We start from the raw sequence: 20699 nt of genomic DNA, 5'->3' as shown, positions 1-20699 counted from the left end.
CTTTAACGAAAAGCACCCGGTACTGTTCACTTTAACGAAAAACCACATTTTTACACTAAAAAGTCAATCCTTGTACTATTCACTTTACCCTTTATTTTGTCCTTATCATTAAAACTCAAAGTTTTCAAGCCCTTTTCATTAGTTTTCCTTATAAATATTTGTTTAGGTATTTAACATTTAAGATTCTGTCACATCATCAATTAACAGAAAAATTAACGGCTAAGCTAACGGAAGTATCAAAGTGTCAAAAAAATAAAACTTTAGGTATGAAAGTGAGACGAAAAAAAGTAAGAGAAGTAAAGTGCGATTTTGGCAAACTTTGAGGGTTGCAAAGTGGAAATTGCTCACAAAATTAATTATTGTTAAATTACACATGTTAATTTCATCAATTGAATATTAATAATATGTCCTTGCTCTTTTATTTGGAATCCAATTTGATGTCCTTAACATTGCTCATGGGGCTATCCACACACCTAATTTTTACTCTCACACATTCTCTTAATTTTTGGTCGTTGGATTGAATAAATTAAAGAAAATCGATGACTCTATAAAAAAGTAAATATGATTGTGTGACTAGCACTGCCTTTTGTATAAAACACTCGGTTGCCTGTCGTATGACTCTATCATCACACCCACGCCTAATGAAGTTTTTGTATTCCTTGTTATTTGGCATTCTTGCCACATAGGTTGAAATGTTTTTTTAGGTTGCAAATTACACAAAATGAAAACTAAAAGAAAGTAAAATTCAAATTCTACTTCATATCTTCATGAATTCATCATCATCCATCAACTCTTCCGTTTCCAATATATAAATACGAACATAAATGGTCACTAAACAAGCCATTAGCAATGATGATGCAGCGTGTCCAACTTGATTGAATGTACCATTTGAATAATTTCATTTAGTACTTATTTGTAGAAGAAATTCTCTTAGCCACTTAGTTGATTATAAAATTACAAATCTACGTAGTGCGCAAGCTGAGTAACTAAAAGTTAATTACGTTCTTTAGTGGCTTGAATGTTGATGCAAGCATGCCAATTTGCTATCAAGCTCGGTCAGACGAATAATTCAAATGTGGTGATGTGGTCAAATGCATTGCTAACTCCTAAATTGAGCGGTTTCGACCGAGGAATGAACATTCACAGCCTTGAGTTCATGAACCTGAAAATAAAGTTATCCAAATCACCTTGAAGTTTTGGATCTTCTGCACAAGTTTTGGCAACCTCCACTATATTGTGGAAATATAGGCCCACCAAACCAGTATCAAACTATATGGACAAAGAAACTCAAAGGAGATGAGTGTCTTCATCATAAAAAAGATTCGGTTGTCTGTATGTCAAACTCTAAATGTAACATGAGAGTAGCCAATCATTAAACACTTCACTTTGCCATGAAGGCCAATGAAGTGATCTCTTTCGGTAAAATCAACGATTCTTTGGTGTTTGAGACTTGAAATAACTAGCCCGCCATAGATTCATAGAGAATCTCCGTCTATCCAGTCGTTCGAATCTCTTAAGGCAAACTGACTCTACAAATTTCAGTCCCCTCAAATCAATCGTTCGCCTTCACTAGTTGCTTATGGAAACCCGCATCTATTCAGTTAGTCTTTGTCCATTGGTTGCCAATCTAGACCCATCTATCCAATCGAAATCTAGGCTGACGATTAGTGAAGTAGTTAGTTTTCACAATACGATGTAAAAGGGTTTTTGCATAGAGCGTTGATTTGTGTGTTGAGTTGAAGGCCCTCTTTGCGTTGTTAATCCTCTTGTATTTATAGGACAAGCTACTTGATACCTAAGACTGCCGAATTGCAGAGTCCTGATAGTATTGCAATTCCTCAACATTATTTGAAAAACACTTGGAATTATCTCCACAAAACCTTCTTCCACTGAAACTCTATCACTACCAAATCTCGCCCTTTTCAACTTGACTAGAACTTTGAACCAAAACTTGTAACATGATCAATTCATATCTCATCCAATGGCAATCCTTACCACTGAGAAATTAGTTCAAACCTTTATCATCATTCCTGACCCTCAAATAGTCTTACTTCATCTAGGACTCGACCACTCTAGAACCCAATTCTAATCCTCAGACAATCCTAGGACTCAACTATTCCATCATCACTACATCATTAGGCTGAGACCCACAACCTCCTTTCTAGGCCCGCACCTACCAACTGGGCCGAAATGTGGATTTCAGGTCCAAACACGCTTGTAACATATAAATAAGAGAATTTATCTAAAAATAACGATAAAATAAAGAAAATTGGTATGCACCTTCACACCAACATTTCCATAAATAGATTATCCTAATCTACAAAATCAACTTATTTAAGAAAGTTGGTGTAGATTTTCACAACATTGCAAGTACAAAGCATTTCCACTGTATTGTTTGCAACCAAATCAACTAATTTAATGTAATTTTGAATCTATGAATCCAATACTGAGGTCTACAGTAGGAAAGTGTTATTAATTGCCACATAGAAAGAACGAAGAGGGGGAGAGAGAGAGAGAGAGAGAGAGAGAGAGAGAGAGAGAGTATACACTATACATAAGAGAAGTTTGGTGACAATTGCGATTTGAAACAAATAGTGAGCTTTCAAAGTTTTGCAGGCATGGTTAATGTTTTAGTACATTTTAGTTTTTGTGTTTTTCAAATTTTTCTACTTTTTAATGTTGCAAATGGGAAAATCCATCACCAGAAGTTCGTGGTTTGTACTGATCTATTTCTCTCTCTAGATCTCTCACATTCTCTCTCTTTGTCTCTCTCTCTCTCTCTATCTCTCTCATGTTCATGTGTGTAAATCGCGTTGTTGTTGTTGCAGGTGAAATCATCTTCTTACACTCGACTATGTAGTACCAAGGAAATCCTGACTGTGAACGGCCGATTCCCAGGGCCGACTTTGAAAGCTCGTAGAGGAGATAAAATTATTATTACGGTCTATAACAAGGCAACCTACAACATCACGTTTCATTGGTGCGTCATTTAATTTATATTCAAATTCTAGTTTTATCCATGAATTTAACTAATTAATTTGTTTTTGTGTCAAAATATGTTAAAATTTCAAAGTCGGGCCAACAACCTATTACTAATCACTTCGATATAGCCTACTTAACTATTTGTGTAGTAAGATAGGTGTTAAGTTTTATCACAGAAAATATCGATATTATTTATAGCAGAACCATTCATTAGTAATATATTTTGTCAAGTTTCTGATGTAGAGTTGCATTTTTCAACAAAATGTATATTTAATTTACAGGCATGGAGTTAGACAAGTTAGAAATTCATGGTCAGATGGACCTGAGTACATCACGCAGTGCCCGATTCAGCCAGGAAACAAGTACACTTACAAAGTAGAGTTTACAACGGAAGAAGGAACAATGTGGTGGCACGCACACAGTGGGTGGGCAAGAGCAACAGTTCACGGACCCATTTTTGTCTATCCAAAGCGTGGTTCTCGCTATCCCTTTTCTAAACCTCATGCAGAGGTTCCAATCATACTAGGTATGTACGTACTGAAAACTGAAAATGCAATAAGGTATGTATGTAGAAAATGAAATGATTATCAAATGCAGTGGTGGAGCCACTTGAGGGTCAGGAGAGGTCCGTGCTTATTTTGAAATTTTTTTCACTTTGTAGCTTCTGTTGGTGTGCTTTTGGTTGAACATAGTGCATTTTTCGACTTATGTGCTTTTGATCTCTGCTAGCTTTATTATATTTCTCTAATTGACCAACAAAAAATGTTTTACAGTAGTATTGTTAAGAAACCAAAGCCTTAATTATATCAACTAGCCTTCCAGTTCATCATTTTTTGCATGATAGAGTGTTGTTTTACAGTAAAACTACATATATATGGAATAGAGGAAGAACTTATCTTGAAAGACCATTTTCATAGCTACAGTTTTGAACCATGGTTATTAATTTTTGTTCAACGTCATTGTAGAAACTTACAAAAAAGTTTGGTGCTTATATTAACTCAATCTTTTTTTTTTCCTAACTCCATTACTCTCTTTTCATTAAAATTTTTCATTGCACTATAAAAATGAACCTTTTTTCTTCCATTCGTGCTAGCATTTTTTGTCCAATTTCCTTTATATGGTTTAAAAGACCCTTCTAGCTCTAATTTCTGGCTCCACCACCGATCAAACGATCTTTAAAATGTTCAAATTAATAATGTTGTTGTTCTTTCTTAGGCGAGTGGTGGAAGAAAGATGTTATGGAGATACCAGGAAATGCAAACATAACAGGAGGTGAACCCATACTCTCAGATGCATATACCATAAATGGGCAACCAGGCCATCTCTATCCATGTTCCAAATCAGGTATATTGATATCAACAAAGAAAATTGATAAATATTCTTGTAAATAAATAGTTGTTGTAGTATGAATTTAGTGAAGGAAGAAAGAGAGATCAATCAGAGAGAAGAGGAGAGATAAAGGCTTGAGAATTTGTGAGTGATGTTTATCACGACCTATGCATTTATTTATACTAATAAGTGAGAGAGAAACTTTTAATAGCATTAGGACTGCAACAATATCAATAAGTTTGTGTCAATGTATATTTAGGTCTTGTCTAGTTAATTTTTTGGATTGGATTGGACAACTCACACATTCAATGTATGCTAAAGGAGGAAATGAATGCTTAACTTTCAAACCTTGTCCAACTCGAAGATGGAAAATGAATTAGCCGTTAAAAAACTTATCCCGTCAATAAGTTTCCTTCATGACTAGCTAGTCATTTTAGAACTTCATTTTAAACAAAATTTTGAAGTTGAAATAATTTAGTGAGCTAAATTGTAAACCTCAAAAATAGACTTATCTTTTGTGGTTAGATTGTAGATTTTGAAAATAAAATGTATACGTGCTAGATTATTATTGTATAATAAAAAAAAATTAAAAACTTGTTTTAATCTTAGATCTTTCTCTAGTTCTGTATCTTTATAAATATTTTACAATATCTGTTTTCTCTCTTAATCTCTCTTTCTTTAATGTGTGTATATCTTAAATCTTTTATTCATTTCTCTCTACTGACTCCTCTAATATGAAATCCTTGTTCCGTTACTACAGCAATAACATTGTTATCAATAACATTTTAATGTAACATGCAGGTACTTTCGAAATGTCAGTGAAGCATGGGAAAACCTATTTGCTTCGGATAATTAGCGCGGTAATGGATGAAGAGCTTTTCTTCGGCATAGCAAACCACAAATTAACATTGGTGGGAAAGGATGGTTACTACACAAAACAAATCGAGACATCTTACATAATGATAACCCCAGGCCAATCCATGGATGTTTTATTACAAGCAAACCAACCTTCAAGTCTCTATTTCATGGCTGCAAGAGCATATTCAAGCGCCACCGGAGCTGGTTTCGATCAAACCACGACAACAGCCATCGTTAAATACAGCGGTTCACACCCAGATCATCCGCAGTTTCCTCACTACAAATTTCCCCATCTACCTCCCTATAACAGAACTCAAGCATCAACGGACTTCACCAAGCACTTCAGAAGCCTAGCAACGAAAGAGCACCCAACCAATGTCCCATTACATGTAAACACCAACCTCTTCTTCGCCATATCTGTAAATCTTCTAAATTGCAGTGGCAAACCATGCAGCGGTCCCTTTGGTAAAAGATTTTCCGCTAGCGTGAACAACGTAAGCTTTGTAGCCCCATCCATCGACATACTTCGAGCGTACTATTATAAGATCCCAGGTGTTTTCGAGAAAGATTTTCCAAGAAAACCTCCTAAGGGGTTCAATTATACCGGTGATCGACTTCCCGACAACTTGTTTACCCCTTCCTACGGCACGAAGGTGGTGGTTCTGGAGTACAATGCGAGTGTTGAACTAGTTTTACAGGGAACCAATGTGCTAGCAAGTGATAACCATCCTGTGCATTTGCATGGCTATAGCTTTTATGTTGTTGGCTGGGGTTTCGGAAACTTCAACCCCAAGAAAGACCCCTTAAGCTACAATCTTGTTGATCCTCCAGAGGAGAGTACAGTTGGTGTTCCTAAGAACGGTTGGGTTGCAATCAGATTTAGAGCAGATAATCCAGGTACGTAACAAAATTATAAGGATAAAGCTAACCCTTAATTTTCTTCATTAAACATTTTTGTGTATTTGTTTTTGTCCTTTTTTTTTTCTAGCTAGCCCTTTGGGTATCATCCACACCATCATTTTCTTATGTTGATAAAATTCATAAATTTATGGATAATACTTGGATACTCATTAGTGAGTACTTGTTTTTTTACTTTGTCCAATGATAACTTGTCTTGTATTGTTTAAAAAAATAATGGACATGTTATTTAATTTTAATTAGGCTTTAAAAATAAGGGACAAGTAACATTTTTTTATTGGGCTAAATCGAAAAATGAGCATATAGAGTACTCGTTGTGAGTACTTAAGTATTATCTTAAATTTGTACTAAAAAAATTATTATTCTAAATTTATTATGTAAGAAAATTAAGAATATGCTTCAAATGCTAAAGAGAGAAAATGAAATTTCAAATCCCTCATTTTAGGACGTTTGATAATCATTTTGTTTTCACTTTTTTTAAAACTGAAAATTGAAATCTCGTTTGTTAACTACTTTCAGTTTTTTTTTTTTTTTTTTAAAGAAAAAAAGAATCAAATTTAATTTTATATGCCTGTAATTTTCTTGTGTCATCATATTTATTAACATTTTAATTATCAAATCAAGTAAAAAAAATCTAAAATAGTTAATATCGTGATGAATGCAGGTGTGTGGGTGATGCATTGTCACATAGAGCGTCATCAAACGTGGGGAATGACAACGGTGTTCCTCGTGAAAAATGGTGTTGATCCAAAAAGTAAAATTCTTCCACCCCCTCATGATTTGCCCACTTGCTGAGGGGTCGGATTTAGGCTCTGTTTGATATTGCTTGAAGTAGTACAGAAAATGTTTGATAAAAGTAAAATATTTTACTTATCTTAAAAGTAATGGGTCAACTTTTAATATCAGCTTATATGTTACTTTTAAAAACTGCTTTAAAAGCTCTTGTAGGTTGCTTTTAATAGCAACTTCTAGGTTGCTTTTAAAAACTGCTTTAATAAAAAGCAGAGTTGTGTCTTTAATAACTATTTTCAATTGTTGTAATACCTTTGTTAATTTTTTTAAATGAAATTATTTAGTCTTCTAAACACATTTTATCCCTTACCACTACAAATACAAATACTAACCTACCACTACAAATACTAACCTTACGCCATCACTGCCATTACAACCACTATTTTTGCCACCACCACCGACATAACCACAACCTCCACCAATGTCACCACTACTACCATTGTCACCACCATCATTACCATCATCGCTACCATTACCACCACCACCACTACCACCATTATTACCACCATCGTTGCCACCACCACCACCATTACCACAACTGCCACCACTGCCACCACAACCACAACTACCACTACCACCATCATTGATGCCACCGCCACCACTGCCATTACCACCGCAACCAAAATTGCCATTACCGGTGCAATCACCGCCTTACCACCATCGTGATCTCTCCACCCCAATCAACACATCCCACTATTAGCACAACCACTGCACCTGCACCACAACAACCACCATTGTTGTCATCACTCCCACTCCTACTACTATGTCCATTTGTCATTGTGTACAATTGCATCACTTTTACATTAACTTTTACCAAATGCTTTTACGTTGCTTTTCGTACTCAAACCACTTTTAAAATTCAATTAACCAAATGTTCATCAACTTTATTTTACAACTGAATATTATTAAAGCACAATAGAAGTTTTTTTTTTTTTAAAAAGCACAACAATCTGAAACTGGCCCTTATTATATTAATTAGTGGAATAAATATGAAAATACTAAAAAGTCACTTAGTACTACGGTCTAGAGGTATTCCTCTTCAATTGTAAGTGAGAGGTCTCATGTTCGATTCTTACCAAATGCGAGTTTAAACCACATTATTGTTAGCTCATTGTGAGGTTAAGTCCACCCCCTCTCCTCCCCTTTAGACCATCTCCAACCTTGACCTATAACCTAAATTTTCCCCTTTTTTCCCCCCCAAATCCACTCCAACCCAAAACCTAAACCAAACCTAAAACCTAAAACTTAAAATGAAGGCAAATATAGGTCACAAATTTAGCCCACAAAAGCTGCTGGGACCCACGGATGAGAGTGAAAAGTGGGTCTTGTCCTGTAGCCAACGACTACTTTTCTTCATCGGGTGGTGGTGGTAATTGGACCGTTGGTTAATCCAACGGTCCACATTCAATTTTTTTTTGTTTTATATTTATATATTTATTGAATCCAACGGTTTAAATCGAATATAATCAAATCTAACGGTAAAAAAAAAGATCTAACGGTCCAAATTTAAATCCAATGGCTAGAATAATCTTAAAATTTATGTGGTTTATTAATTGTCTTTTTTTTTTTTTAAGTTTATGTGGTTTATCATGATTTTCATGTATTGATTTAGTGATTTTTCAAAATTTATCGGAATTTAAATATTTTTAGGTTAAAATGTTCATAAAATTAATTTAGGATAGTCTACATAATTTTTTTTTTTTAAAAGTTAATTTAAAAAAAATAGCCTTAATTCATTTTTTGATAATCTGGGGCTCAAATTTTAGGCCAAAAGGGTTGGAGTAGAAAAGCTGTTTCTGGGCTAAAACCTAAATTTTCTGGGCTAAATATTTTTAGGTTTTAGGTCAGGGTTGGAGATGGTCTTAGTGTAGATAATATCGTTTGTTAAAAAAAACATAATTTACCAAAGTGAATGGGTCTTGTATATCTAAAACTAATTTTAATTTAGCTTTAAATTTCTTACATAATGAATTCGATACCAATTTATTCCCCACCTTTTATTGTAAATCTATATAGGGAACGAATTAGTATCATCACTTTTTTTGCACAACTTTTGACACAAGTTTTTATAAAATTCAGTAATGTATTTTAACAACCCGAACCATTTATATTTTAGAACATCATTCATAGATCATCATTGCAAAAAATTAAATGAGTCCAAAATCATTAAGATATTCATTTGTAGTGAACGAAAAGGACAAATCCAGTTCTATAAAGAAACCTTAAACCCTTAATCCAACAGTTATATAGTTTTAGATTTGGGTGACTTTTGGCAAATATGATCTTGATGGAAGATCTAAAAGATAAACAATTCGATTTGTCAAAATACATTACAAAGTAGACTTCACAAAAACATATGTCAACAGTTGTGTAAAAAAGTGGTGCCACAAATCTTTTCCTATTATTGTATATCGAAAAAGAAAAGAAAAAAAAAACTAATTATAATTTTAAGATCGCATCATAATAACGAAAAACCTCAAGCTCATTGAAATTTAGCAAAGAAATTTATAAGGTTTGAATTCTCAGCACAAAATGGAACAAGAACAAGACCCTTTGAACAACCTAGCACGAAGCGAAGAGCAAACTAGCGGCCTCTTCGAAAATGGCAAATTAGAAATAGCACCAGAACATACTTCTATCTAAACATCTAGACATGGAGAATGCCGCCTTGATCACGCGTCTACCGACTAAAAAACGTCGTATGCACAAATAGCTCATAGCAGACATGGCTGGTCGCAAACAGCTTCACCGTTTTCCGGTGTTGATTCTTGGCTTGCCTTTAACATCAGCTTCCTGCAACCAAGAAAAGCGTAACATTGCAGCTTGAGTATTTCCAGGCCTTCGTCAACAAAATTACTGGAAATGTATGGTCAGAAACATACCTGTGGCACGTGGAGGTAAATGCAGTTCTTTGCAGTAGCAGGATTGTGATTTTCAGCACCCTTGCTCCAATCATAGCAAACCTAGATACACACGTTTGGAAAGAATCTTCGGTGAAATATTTAAATTAGGAGAGAAAAATATAAGGAATTTGTGCAACCAGTATTTCGAGTCAAATTGGCTCTCAGAGATTAGAACCATAAACCAGCATCAGTCACTTGAATACAGAAAGAAACACGACTACAACAGTAAAGGTCGTACCCAGTGCACAAGGCTCCCGCTTTACGCAGGGTCTGGGAGAGGTGAATGTCGGCTAGCCTTACCCCCATTTTATGGAGAGGCTGCTCCCAAGTCTCGAACCCGAGACCTACCGCTCATGGGCGAAGGCACTTGCCATCGTACCAAGTGCGACCTCTACTGTACAAGACCAAGACCAAAATAACCATGGCAAGCCATGCAGTATAATCTCGACAGAAACAATAGTGAAAGACAAGCAAGTCTACAGAGCGAAAGGTTCATTGTGGTATAAATTGAAATTGCAAAAGGTTAGTCATCATTGCAAGAAATACAATAAAAATGCATACGCAAAGGTATTTCCTGAAGTTGCAACGTATACAACCTACTTCTACCACTTTAGACCAGTTGAAGAACATAACTTCTATGGATGTCTACAACCTCCAGACTCCATTCATTACCAACCCAGATTTAAAAGAGGACAACCAGAAACGTAAGGATAGTATTTTCATTTTTGTAAACAAATTTTACACCAGGAGTCACTCCCGTGAAAATTTGAACGGCAAACCTCAGACAGAACCCTCATATTAGTTGCAAAATCACTAATAAAGAGACTTACTGCGTATGCAAATATGGAACCATCACTGTTGAAAGCACTGCAAGGTATAGGTTGACTGCACCTCGCCATTGCCTGAAAAAATCAGAAAACCCTCTATTAGACACTTATACACGTACAAAGCAAATGATCAATAACCAAATATATAAACAGGAAGGAGAGAGTCAGGGACTGGGCAAGCTCATGCCAGAAAAAGAAAATGACTTGTGCAGAATTAAAGCCAACAAAGTAAAATTGCCAGATTAGCGGCAGTCAAACTAAGATTTTAAAGGATTTTAAAAGTGATAGATTTGATAGGATTTAAGAGGATTAAAGACTCCTACAAAATTCATATGGATTTTAAAGAATTTGAATGGATTGTGGTGGATTGTGGGGGAAGGATTTGAAATCCTAGGGGGTGAGGTTGGATTCTTTTTAGTTTTGGTTATATATACTTTTTGCTTTCAAATCCCACAAAATCCACAACTTATTAAAATCCTCCAAAATCTTAATTTTTTTAATACACTTAGATTTAGATGGATTCTAAAATCCTTTAAAATCTTTTAATTGACTACACCTAGATTTGAATGGATTCTAAAATCCTTTAAAATCTTTTAATTGACTACACTTCTCTCAAATCCAAGTTTGACTACACCCCCCTTAAACTGATTGGAAACCAACAGTCAAGATGCTTATAATTTAAGCATAATACAAAGACAAAAGTAGCAGTAGAAAATAGATGTGGGAGAAACCTTTAGTCTCTGTTTGCTATCCTTATCCCAAAAATTGAAAGAACCGTCAGAACCAGCGGTAGCAAATGTTTGATGTACCTGAAACGAGGAGCACAAAATAAGCTCTACTGCGACAAATAACAGGAAAACAGAAAATGAAGCCTCAGAATTTATCAACATCTCACTCAACAACCTAACAATAACCATGACGAACCGACTGTGAATGTTCTATAAATTAGTTAGGATGGAAACTGTCAAATAATTAGGCATTCCAAATCATGATTCTGAAGTAAACTCATTCCTAAAAAAAAGACAAATTTGTACATAAAGGTAAGATTTAACTTGACCAAATTCACCGTTCAGACAAAATAATCCAGTATACATAGCAATCTAACTACTTTACAGATTCTCATACACTATGACAAACCAACAACCAATACAATCCATTAATAATATACATGAAAAATTCAAAACAAAAGAAAAATAGTAATTCAAGGATTATTCAGAAACCTTTTTGCTTTTTGTCTTTCACAATTCAAGAGAGTGAAAAGCAACAGAAAAAAGGAACGGGGGAGATGGGACATTACAGAGCTGACAAAGAATGCATGTAACGAAAACCACAACAGAGACATTTCACTTTGAAGTGTTTTGACTTTTGAGTTTCAAATTCTATAAACTACTCTAACGTATTTCTCTCTCCTTCACCTCTATCTTTAATTTAAAAACAAAAATATATAACACCAAAAACAAATATGTTGGACCCTCAGTACATTGTCCAGACATACCTATGAAAAAGGAAAGAGACCAAGGGATCTTACGGGATGGAAGTTCAGAGAGTTGACTGAGTAGATGTCATGGCCCTCTCTATGGCACTTAAAGGTAAAGTTTTTACTTTGTAGTCCATCATCAAGGTGATGTACACCAACCCTTCCTTCAATAGAGCCAACCTGGTCAGAATCATAATTATTTGATTCATTAATTATTCAGATATGTTAATAGGTTATGAAGCAAAAGAAAGAAAAGAGTACAAATGATCCTATGTGATGTTCAATAGTCACAAATCACGATAGTAAAAAAAAAGTAGAATGGCAAAAGATAGAACTGATGGCAAAGTGGTATATCAGTTATGTCCAATGATATCAACACATCAAATTCTCAAAAAGGTAATAATACATTTGAGCAGATAATTTATACAATCTCCCACTGTGCTTTAGTGGAAAGGAACACCCATCTCATTCTGAAAAATTATAGCACTATTATCTCAGTCAAAGACACAAACTTGGCAGCGCTCATATTCTTCATGGTTTTGGTCTCCCCTAGATAATTAATAGAACAACTATACTTTTAGAGAGAAACTAAACAGAAAATTACAAGGCCAAAAAAATAAATAAAAGAACAATTTTGAAGGGAAAATCAAATACTTACCAAGAATCCTTGCTGATCCGGAAATGCAGCAACACACCTTGTTTGATACTTTAGGGGTGAAACAATTCTCTTGAATTCAGTCTGGTAGTAATTAGAAATAATTGAAATTAGAGGCAAAACATAGAATGTCAATGACGGCAACCCAATCAAATATTAGAATCTCTATATAATAAATCCCATCTCCATTGACTGGACTTGAAAACTTCAAAAAGAACTAGAAGCTTATCCTCAAGGTACCGCAAAAAATAATTAAAAGCCTAGATAAATGTTAATTCTGAAAACTATAAGTAAACAAAGTTAATGAAGAAGTGAACTGCTTTAATTCGTCGATGTGTTCTTGTTGCATCAAATTGCTAAAATAAATGATATCTGATAACTCTTACAAATAAAATGATACCTGTGGGTTTTGCAAGTTAAAAACAATCAGATTTCGGTCTGCAGTGCCAACAACCATTAGAGGGTATCTCACTGATAGGGTGTAGCAGCGCTCAGGTAGAGCTTGGGTATGGATTGGAGTTTGCTGCCTCAGATCCCAATACCTGAAGATAGGTGGCAAAGGTCATACATTAAAAAGAAGAAAAAAGACTTCTTTAACAAATTATTTTAACAAGTATCCCACTAAAATTACTGGTGCACAAATTCAGATAGCTCAAACTAGATAAAAACAACGGCTATGTTTTACTTACTTCAAATTCTTGTCCAAGCTTCCTGTGACTAAGTAGTTCATCTCCGGGATCCAAGCAACCTCTTTTATTGGTGCATCGTGCATGGCAACGGTCACCGGTTGGTTACCAGCTAAAGGCCACATCTTAACTTGCTTGTCACAGCCTCCAGAGAACACAGTAGATCCATCATCTTTCCAAGCTGAGCACAAAACCTATATAGAATTATAGATAGACATATATCCTTCCAAGTTATATCACAGAATTTCCTTAATTAACATACATTGATCTCATGTGGTCTCAAATCAAATGCACATACTTGTGCAAGCACAAAACATATGCATTTAACTATTTATCAATAAATCTTTGAAATAGTGGTGATCCTTATTCAAAAGACGCAACTTTTTAAATGAGATCGTAGAATAACGGTGCAAAAATTACTTTCTTAATCAACAGCATACAACAAGTGTAAAAGCAATTGTCCTTGATATCTTCATTGCAAATGTAAGATCTTGCAAACATGTCTCAGACCTCCCATAATTACAATTCCATATTTGACCTTTTACATAAAGATTGTACTGCTTTTATCTAACAAAATTTTGCGTCCAACTGTAACCATAAAATTTTTTTGCATCCAATATATTTCTCCAAAACTAATCTTATATCGGTACCTGAGTAATACATCTAGAAACAAAGAGCAAACCTTTTGTTTGTTTTGTATTCAACCAGAATAACACTAAGTCACTATGAAGAGGAGAAGTTAAGAATCATATGAGAGGGCCATGGCCAGATGTAAACTCCCCTAGCTCTGCCAGTGGAGCGGTAAAAAGTTCCAAGTTCGAATTCACCAAGTAAAGGCTGACAATCTAGCATTTATAAACTCAACAGGCATTACCAATTCATACCCTAGTTCAAATTTAAAAATATAGTTGACACATTGTTGTGTATGTATCTGTTATTCCACAATATGTTTGGAATTCAAACATGCGAAACAAAATAATTTGACTACCGAACTAGTTTCATGTAACATGGAGAGAGAGAGAGAGAGACGTTACCGGTTGGTCATGGGATATGGATGCCTTGGGCACACTAGCAAGATTTTGTCCACTCTGGTGTATCTCCCAGCATCGCACCTAAACACCGGCATACCAGCAGTCATTACTAAATCCTACCAATAATACATTATAGTGCCTGGTAGTCTGATGACAGAAATCCAATCCAATCCAATCTAATCCAATCCTATAGAAAAAACTTTCTTAGCAACCAAACAGAATGCAAGGCTACATACATACATACCTGGTTGTCCCAGGAGGTGGCGACCAGAATGTTGGTCTTGGGACTGAAGCTTAGGCTCGATATCGAGTCGTTAGGAAGATGGGTGACCTAAAATATCAAAAATAAAAATTAAATTGAATAGAATTAAATTAAATTAAGGAAGAGAATCAAAACAAAGCATGATCGACGAATAACTGCAAGTTAATCGAATTCACCTCAAAGGACTTGTTCGGATTCTGATTCTGATTCGAAGCAGCCATGAAATTCGACATTGGAGTAGCACTCAGTGAAATTCGCTTCTTGTCCACCTCGAAATTTCAAAAATACATAAATAAATTACCGAGCATTCATCTGAGAAGTAAAACCTGAGAGAGAGAGAGAGAGAGAGAGAGAGAGAGAGAGAGATACCTTAGCCGAAGGTGGAGAGTGCAGAAGAAAGTAGAAACTGAGTGTGGTTTACAAGTTTGAACGAGGAGGAAGAAAGATACGAGTATACATGGGAAACGTTTTTAAATGTCATGTGAATTTATAACATTTTTTAATTTCGTCATATAAATATCTACTTCTTAAATCATTATTCTGTCATTTCATGATAATTTCGTTAAGTTTTTCATTTATAATAAGTAACGTGTTTTGTATACAATTTGGTTTCAAGATTATTTTGAATTTTTAACTCTTCACACCCGTTCAATATTATTTCAAACATTTCAACTTATTTCTTTCTAATAACAGGATGGACCGCATTAAATTCTTAAAACTTACAATTAGTTAAATTCTGTGTTTGATGTGGTAGCAAATTTTAGTTACCTTTGGATTTGACGAAATTGTATCTACAAAACAAATTAAACACATTTTGTTACGACTATAGTCACACACCCAATGAGAGGGATTTGGTCGATGAACATCAAGGTGGGTCCTCTAGAAGACTTGGATACTTCGAAGCTGCTCATGTCAAGATTGATTTTGATGAGTTGCTTTTGGACTTCCTTGAGAAATTTGGACAAGGATTGTCTGCCCTCCACTTCCGGTGCTCTCCTCGTGCCCTCCTGTTTGTGTGGTCACGGTTAAACCACGTCAACATTTTATATTACTATTCATTTTTGTTTTATTATATCTATAAAGAAAATAATATAAAATGTTGACGTAGTTTAACCTTGACCACCCAAAACAGGAAGACACATGGAGGACACTGGAAGTGGAGGGACAATCCTTGTCCGAGAAATTTAGGCATGCAATCTTTCCCCCCCTCACGTCTTCTGATTTGTCGTGCTAACTTGGTCCACTTTTTGTAGTCAAACGGGCCGGATTGAAGCTCTGAATTATTCTCCCAAGCCTTACCCATCAACATAAGGCCTTGTGTACCAGCCCAACCAGACTAGTCTTTTGGGTATGATCCATAGCGTAAATGATGACCCCTAGACTATGGGGAGAGCCACAAAATATTGAGACGTAGTAAATTGGACCGCACTTCATCTCTGAGCCGCAAAATCCAAAAGACTGTGCAACCATAAATGGTGGATGCAAATTGGTTGATATCCATCTAGAGATTTTTCAATGTGTTGGAAATACGATCTGGTACGTCAAGCGTAATAATACAATTGGTAATAAATTGATAAAAAATTTCTAACCAATTGTATTATAACACTTGGTGTACCAGACCATATTACCAGCAAACTGAAAATTTTTCTCGCTTAACTAAATCAAATTCATATGCTTGCTCTTCAAGCTTAACTATTGCAAATTTGCAATGTAGGAGGAGGGCCAAATTAAAATTAAAACAGTGAGTTGTTATTAACACTTCTAAAAAGTCACTCTGCAGTCCTCTCAGGTGTCACTTATCTCCTAGTTTTCTTAATGGAAAGAGAGCGGGTTGACTATTACGAAACGTGAATAATAGCACCCTTAGATTAATGAAATTCTGTATAAAATTCTTTTTGTAGTTGACGCTACTTAGTCTTAAAATAATACACATATCAACTCGGTCCTTACTAAACGTTTGTCCCCATGTTCATTGTATTTCATTAATTTGTAGTTGTATGGTTGGTAGGAAAATTTCATTACTACTTCAAATCCTTCCTTTCATACACGAGACGGTCATTTTCAATGCAATTAGTTGTGGAATTGTTTTATACTTTACTGCAGTAGACTTGGCACAAAGGAAGACTTGGGCCTAACGGAAGATTTAGCACAAAATCGAATGTAATGGTGTTCTAGAATTCATACAGTCGACTCACTTCGTGGGATAAAGTTTTGTTATTGTCGTTTCAGATGTGTTCACTTCAACAGAGGATATCGTTTTCCTTGACTGGAAATTTTCATTTTCTTCTTGTTCTTCATCTTCTCTTGCATAAAAAGACAACTCAACATATAAACATCAAGGAGAGGAGCTCAATTGCAGTTTCCCAGCAATTTCACAGGTGGTCAATACATCACTGTAGAAAAATGTGGAACAAATGGAAATTAGGTGGTGGTGTGGAAAATATATTTTTCCGTTGTTATGGTCTCCAACAACTATATATATATATATATATATATATATATATATATATGAAATTATAATGTGTGTGTGCGTGTATATATACATACATACATATATATATATATATATATATATATATAATATGAAATGGTATCAATGATTGATCAACTTTAACCTAATTGGAGTAATAGTTCATCAACTAAAAATTCATGATCATTAGTCTCTTAACTCCTCAAAATGTGCAGTTGTGGTCGTTTTCGTCAATTATTTCCGAATTTACGTCAAAACGAGTTATATTAGAAGAATCATTGCTATAATTGGGTCAAAACTAAGGGACCATTACTTCAATTAGGTTAAGGTTGAAGGATCATTTCTCCAATTAGATTAAAGTTGAGAGACAATTTCTACAATTTTCTTTATTTAGTTTTCTATATTTTCTCATTGATTCAGCCTCACAAGTGTGGCACATGATTTATTTTGACGGCAGTTAACGAAGTAACGAAAAAGACCAAAGTTACACATTTTCATGAGTTAAGAAACCAATGGTTATGAATTTTGAGTTGAACAACTATTGCTCCAATTAAGTTAAAATTAAGAAACATCACTACAATTTTCTCTCTCTCTCTCTCTCTCACACACATATATATATATATATATGAAGAAATTAGGTTCTCATACTTCTTTTTGCTACTTCATTGATTAAAATCCTATTCATTTTCAATTTTTGATCAAGGTCCTTGGGTATTAATAACATCATTAATTATTACAATAATAAAATATTTTTTTATTTCTAAATATATTCATTTAATGTTAAAATGTTACAATTAGTATATTTATATTTATGACTAAATATTTTATCATATATTTTTAGTTTTTAGTTTGTACCCATTTTTAATTTGTAATTCTTTTTTAACTTGTACCAATTTTCCTTTCAGTTTTAATTTGTACCCATATATTAATTTCTTTTTAGCCCTTATTTTTTAAAGTTTATTTTTATTTGTACCAATATATTTTTTTTATTTGTACTTTTTATTTTGCTAAATGTACCCTTGCTAATTATATGTACCCATTCATGTAAAACTTTTTAATCTTAAAATGTACTCATTCTTAAATATACCAATTTGTTATATGTAAAATTTACCCTTTTTTTATATATAAAATCTATTTAATTTTTTTCTAATACATTTTTAAACTTATATGGGTACATTCTTTTTTCTTTGATTTTAAAATGTATACATGTCAAGTTTAATCGAAAAAATTTATTAATGTTATTAAGCCTAATATCTTTTTTTTTTGTGTGTGATTTTGAAGAATTTACCCATGTTTTGATACAATAATTTTTTTGGTTAATTTTATGTACCCATGTGTATATAGATACACACACACAATAGTATATTTATATTTTAATATTTTTAATCCCACAAATTATGTTTTATTTATTTAAAATCTCATTTATATAAACAATTAAAATTTCTAATTTTTAATTTAAAAAATATAGTAACGTACATAAAAATAAATTATCACATTAATTTCAAAGACCTCGATAAATAATTAAAAACCAACAAGATTTGAATAAAAGAATATTCATAATTAAAAACCGTATCCAAAGTCTTTTTATATATATATTTGCAAGAATAAATATAAATGGCTGATGTTGAAATATGGTGTGATCGAATGGATGTGACATATCGTTGCTTATGATATATATATATATATATATATAAGTCTTTTTATATATATATTTGCAAGAAATATAAATGGCTGATGTTGAAATGTGGTGTGATCCAATGGATCTGACATATCGTTGCTTATGATATATATATATATAAGTCTTTTTATATATGTATTTGCAAGAATAAATATAAATGGCTGATGTTGAAATGTGGTGTGAACCAATGGATCTGACATATCGTTGTTTATGAGGACTGCAAACTGCTGCAGAATTTTTCTGCACCGGTCACCTCCTTAGCCATATAAATATTTATGGACCAAGGCTGACCAAATATTCTTTATTATGGTCAAAGGTGTTAAATAGTGTTGACAATAAAAACTACTAAGCCTACGTGGTATGTAGGCCGAGTAACTAATAAACTAATTATGTTCTTCAGTTATGTGCAGGGTGTGCCAAGTCGACGGGCGAGCTCGACCAGTGAGTAAAATATGCTGATGTTTTGTTGAACGCGTTGCTGACTTCTTAATCTTGTGATTGCGGCCGAGGAAGGAACATGTTTCGGCCTTTTGGGTTCTAGAGCCTAAAGACAAAGCTGCTAGTTCTACGAGTTCACAGATTGTCGGCGCTGGGGTTCGGTTTCAGTTATATTAGTCGTGAGAATATAACTACGCCGAATTGGTACCAAACTACACGGACACAAATCCTCGACAGAGATAAATGTCTTGATCGTAAATGTGATTCGGCCATCAAAGTGCCAAACTCTAAAATGTAATTGCGAATATCCAATCATAAAACCACTCGGCGTTCAACGTACCGAGCCTAGTAACTTGTAACATCTTACTTCACTGAGAAGGCTGATGAGATGACATCTACCAATAAGGACTAAAAAATCCTTATCGACAGAGACTTGGATAAATAACCAGTCGGTCTCGAAATAGTACTATTTATCCAAACTGAAGGTGCTCCTTGATCGACTGACTCTACGACTCTAGTGATATTTATCCAAATTGAAAATGTTGCCGGTTGCCTTCACAGTGCTGTTTATCCAAACTGAAGATGTGTTAGCGGAAGAAAGGGAAAGAAGGATAAAATCTCAGGTTGTTGAGAAGCTTTGCGCAGGGCAATTTGTGTATTGAATTGGAGGTGGCTTGGTGAGTTGCTCATGTTTCTGTATTTATAGAACATATTTACCTCGGCACGGCCTGATAATTACGTAGAGTTCAACTGCAACTCAAACTAGTGAAGATGAACCGTGCCATAGGCTAAGACCAATCCACCTATCCTTATCAAGTCACCACAAATAAACTAGTTTATCTCCATGCAATCACTTCACCAATCAAATCCATCATGTATATTTCCCTTGACGAAGACCACATGCACGTGTGATGATTCATTCACCAACTTAAACTATGAAAAGCAATTGTAATTGATGAAATATAATCACCATATCCCAAGACAAAGTCATGTGCTACAACCCCATCCATGAATTCCAAGTCTATATTAGAAATAGGACTTAGGTTTTGATAACAATTAGCCATGTAAGAGACTGCATGTACCTGGGGTTTGATATGATGAGCCTATTCGAACATCTTCATGCAACCCCTTGAAGACAGATCAGATAATCTTTTTTTTCAAAACAACCAGCTGGATATACCAAATTTTAGGTTTAGATATCCTAATATATCTTAAGAGATAATATCACGATTAAAATCAAAATATTATTTCTAAATAATACCTAAAAATAGTTTCAACCACTTTGTCGTTCAACGGTCTTCTACCATTCAATGGCCTCGATTACTCCGGTCAATGATGTAATTTCGGGTCCAAACAGATAGATTGACCATGTTTCCGGTAAATGCATATTTTA

General features: G+C 34.3%; 2 protein-coding genes across 4 annotated transcripts; one reads left to right on the top strand and one right to left on the bottom strand.

Annotated features, from left to right (window-relative positions):
• The first annotated feature begins 2606 nt into the window (after positions 1-2606).
• LOC126603665 (laccase-14) lies at positions 2607-7098 on the top strand. Its single transcript, XM_050270598.1, has 6 exons — positions 2607-2714; positions 2829-2980; positions 3264-3508; positions 4198-4326; positions 5113-6066; positions 6752-7098. The coding sequence occupies exons 1-6, from the start codon at positions 2619-2621 to the stop codon at positions 6880-6882; spliced, it is 1707 nt and encodes a 568-aa protein (XP_050126555.1). The 5' UTR covers positions 2607-2618; the 3' UTR covers positions 6883-7098.
• Positions 7099-9343: 2245 nt separating this feature from the next.
• On the bottom strand, positions 9344-15200 carry LOC126603671 (protein RAE1-like). 3 transcript variants are annotated; one of them, XM_050270605.1, is made up of 12 exons: positions 15090-15200; positions 14897-14989; positions 14703-14789; positions 14462-14539; positions 13431-13621; positions 13142-13283; positions 12745-12825; positions 12138-12266; positions 11341-11418; positions 10613-10684; positions 9762-9842; positions 9344-9672 (listed from the first exon to the last, which is right to left on the bottom strand). In XM_050270605.1, the coding sequence occupies exons 2-12, from the start codon at positions 14951-14953 to the stop codon at positions 9625-9627; spliced, it is 1044 nt and encodes a 347-aa protein (XP_050126562.1). In that variant the 5' UTR covers positions 14954-14989; positions 15090-15200; the 3' UTR covers positions 9344-9624. The 3 variants fall into 3 exon arrangements, with proteins under 3 accessions (XP_050126562.1, XP_050126564.1, XP_050126563.1); XM_050270607.1 differs by lacking the exon at positions 12138-12266 and having other exon boundaries at positions 15090-15162; XM_050270606.1 differs by lacking the exon at positions 15090-15200 and having other exon boundaries at positions 14897-15008.
• Between the last annotated feature and the right edge of the window lie 5499 nt (positions 15201-20699).

The sequence above is a fragment of the Malus sylvestris genome, chromosome 15 (genome assembly GCF_916048215.2).
Source record: "Malus sylvestris chromosome 15, drMalSylv7.2, whole genome shotgun sequence".
NCBI classification, from domain to species: domain Eukaryota; kingdom Viridiplantae; phylum Streptophyta; class Magnoliopsida; order Rosales; family Rosaceae; genus Malus; species Malus sylvestris.
Note: the sequence above shows the minus strand (reverse complement) of the source record. Positions and strands in the feature narration are given on the sequence as shown.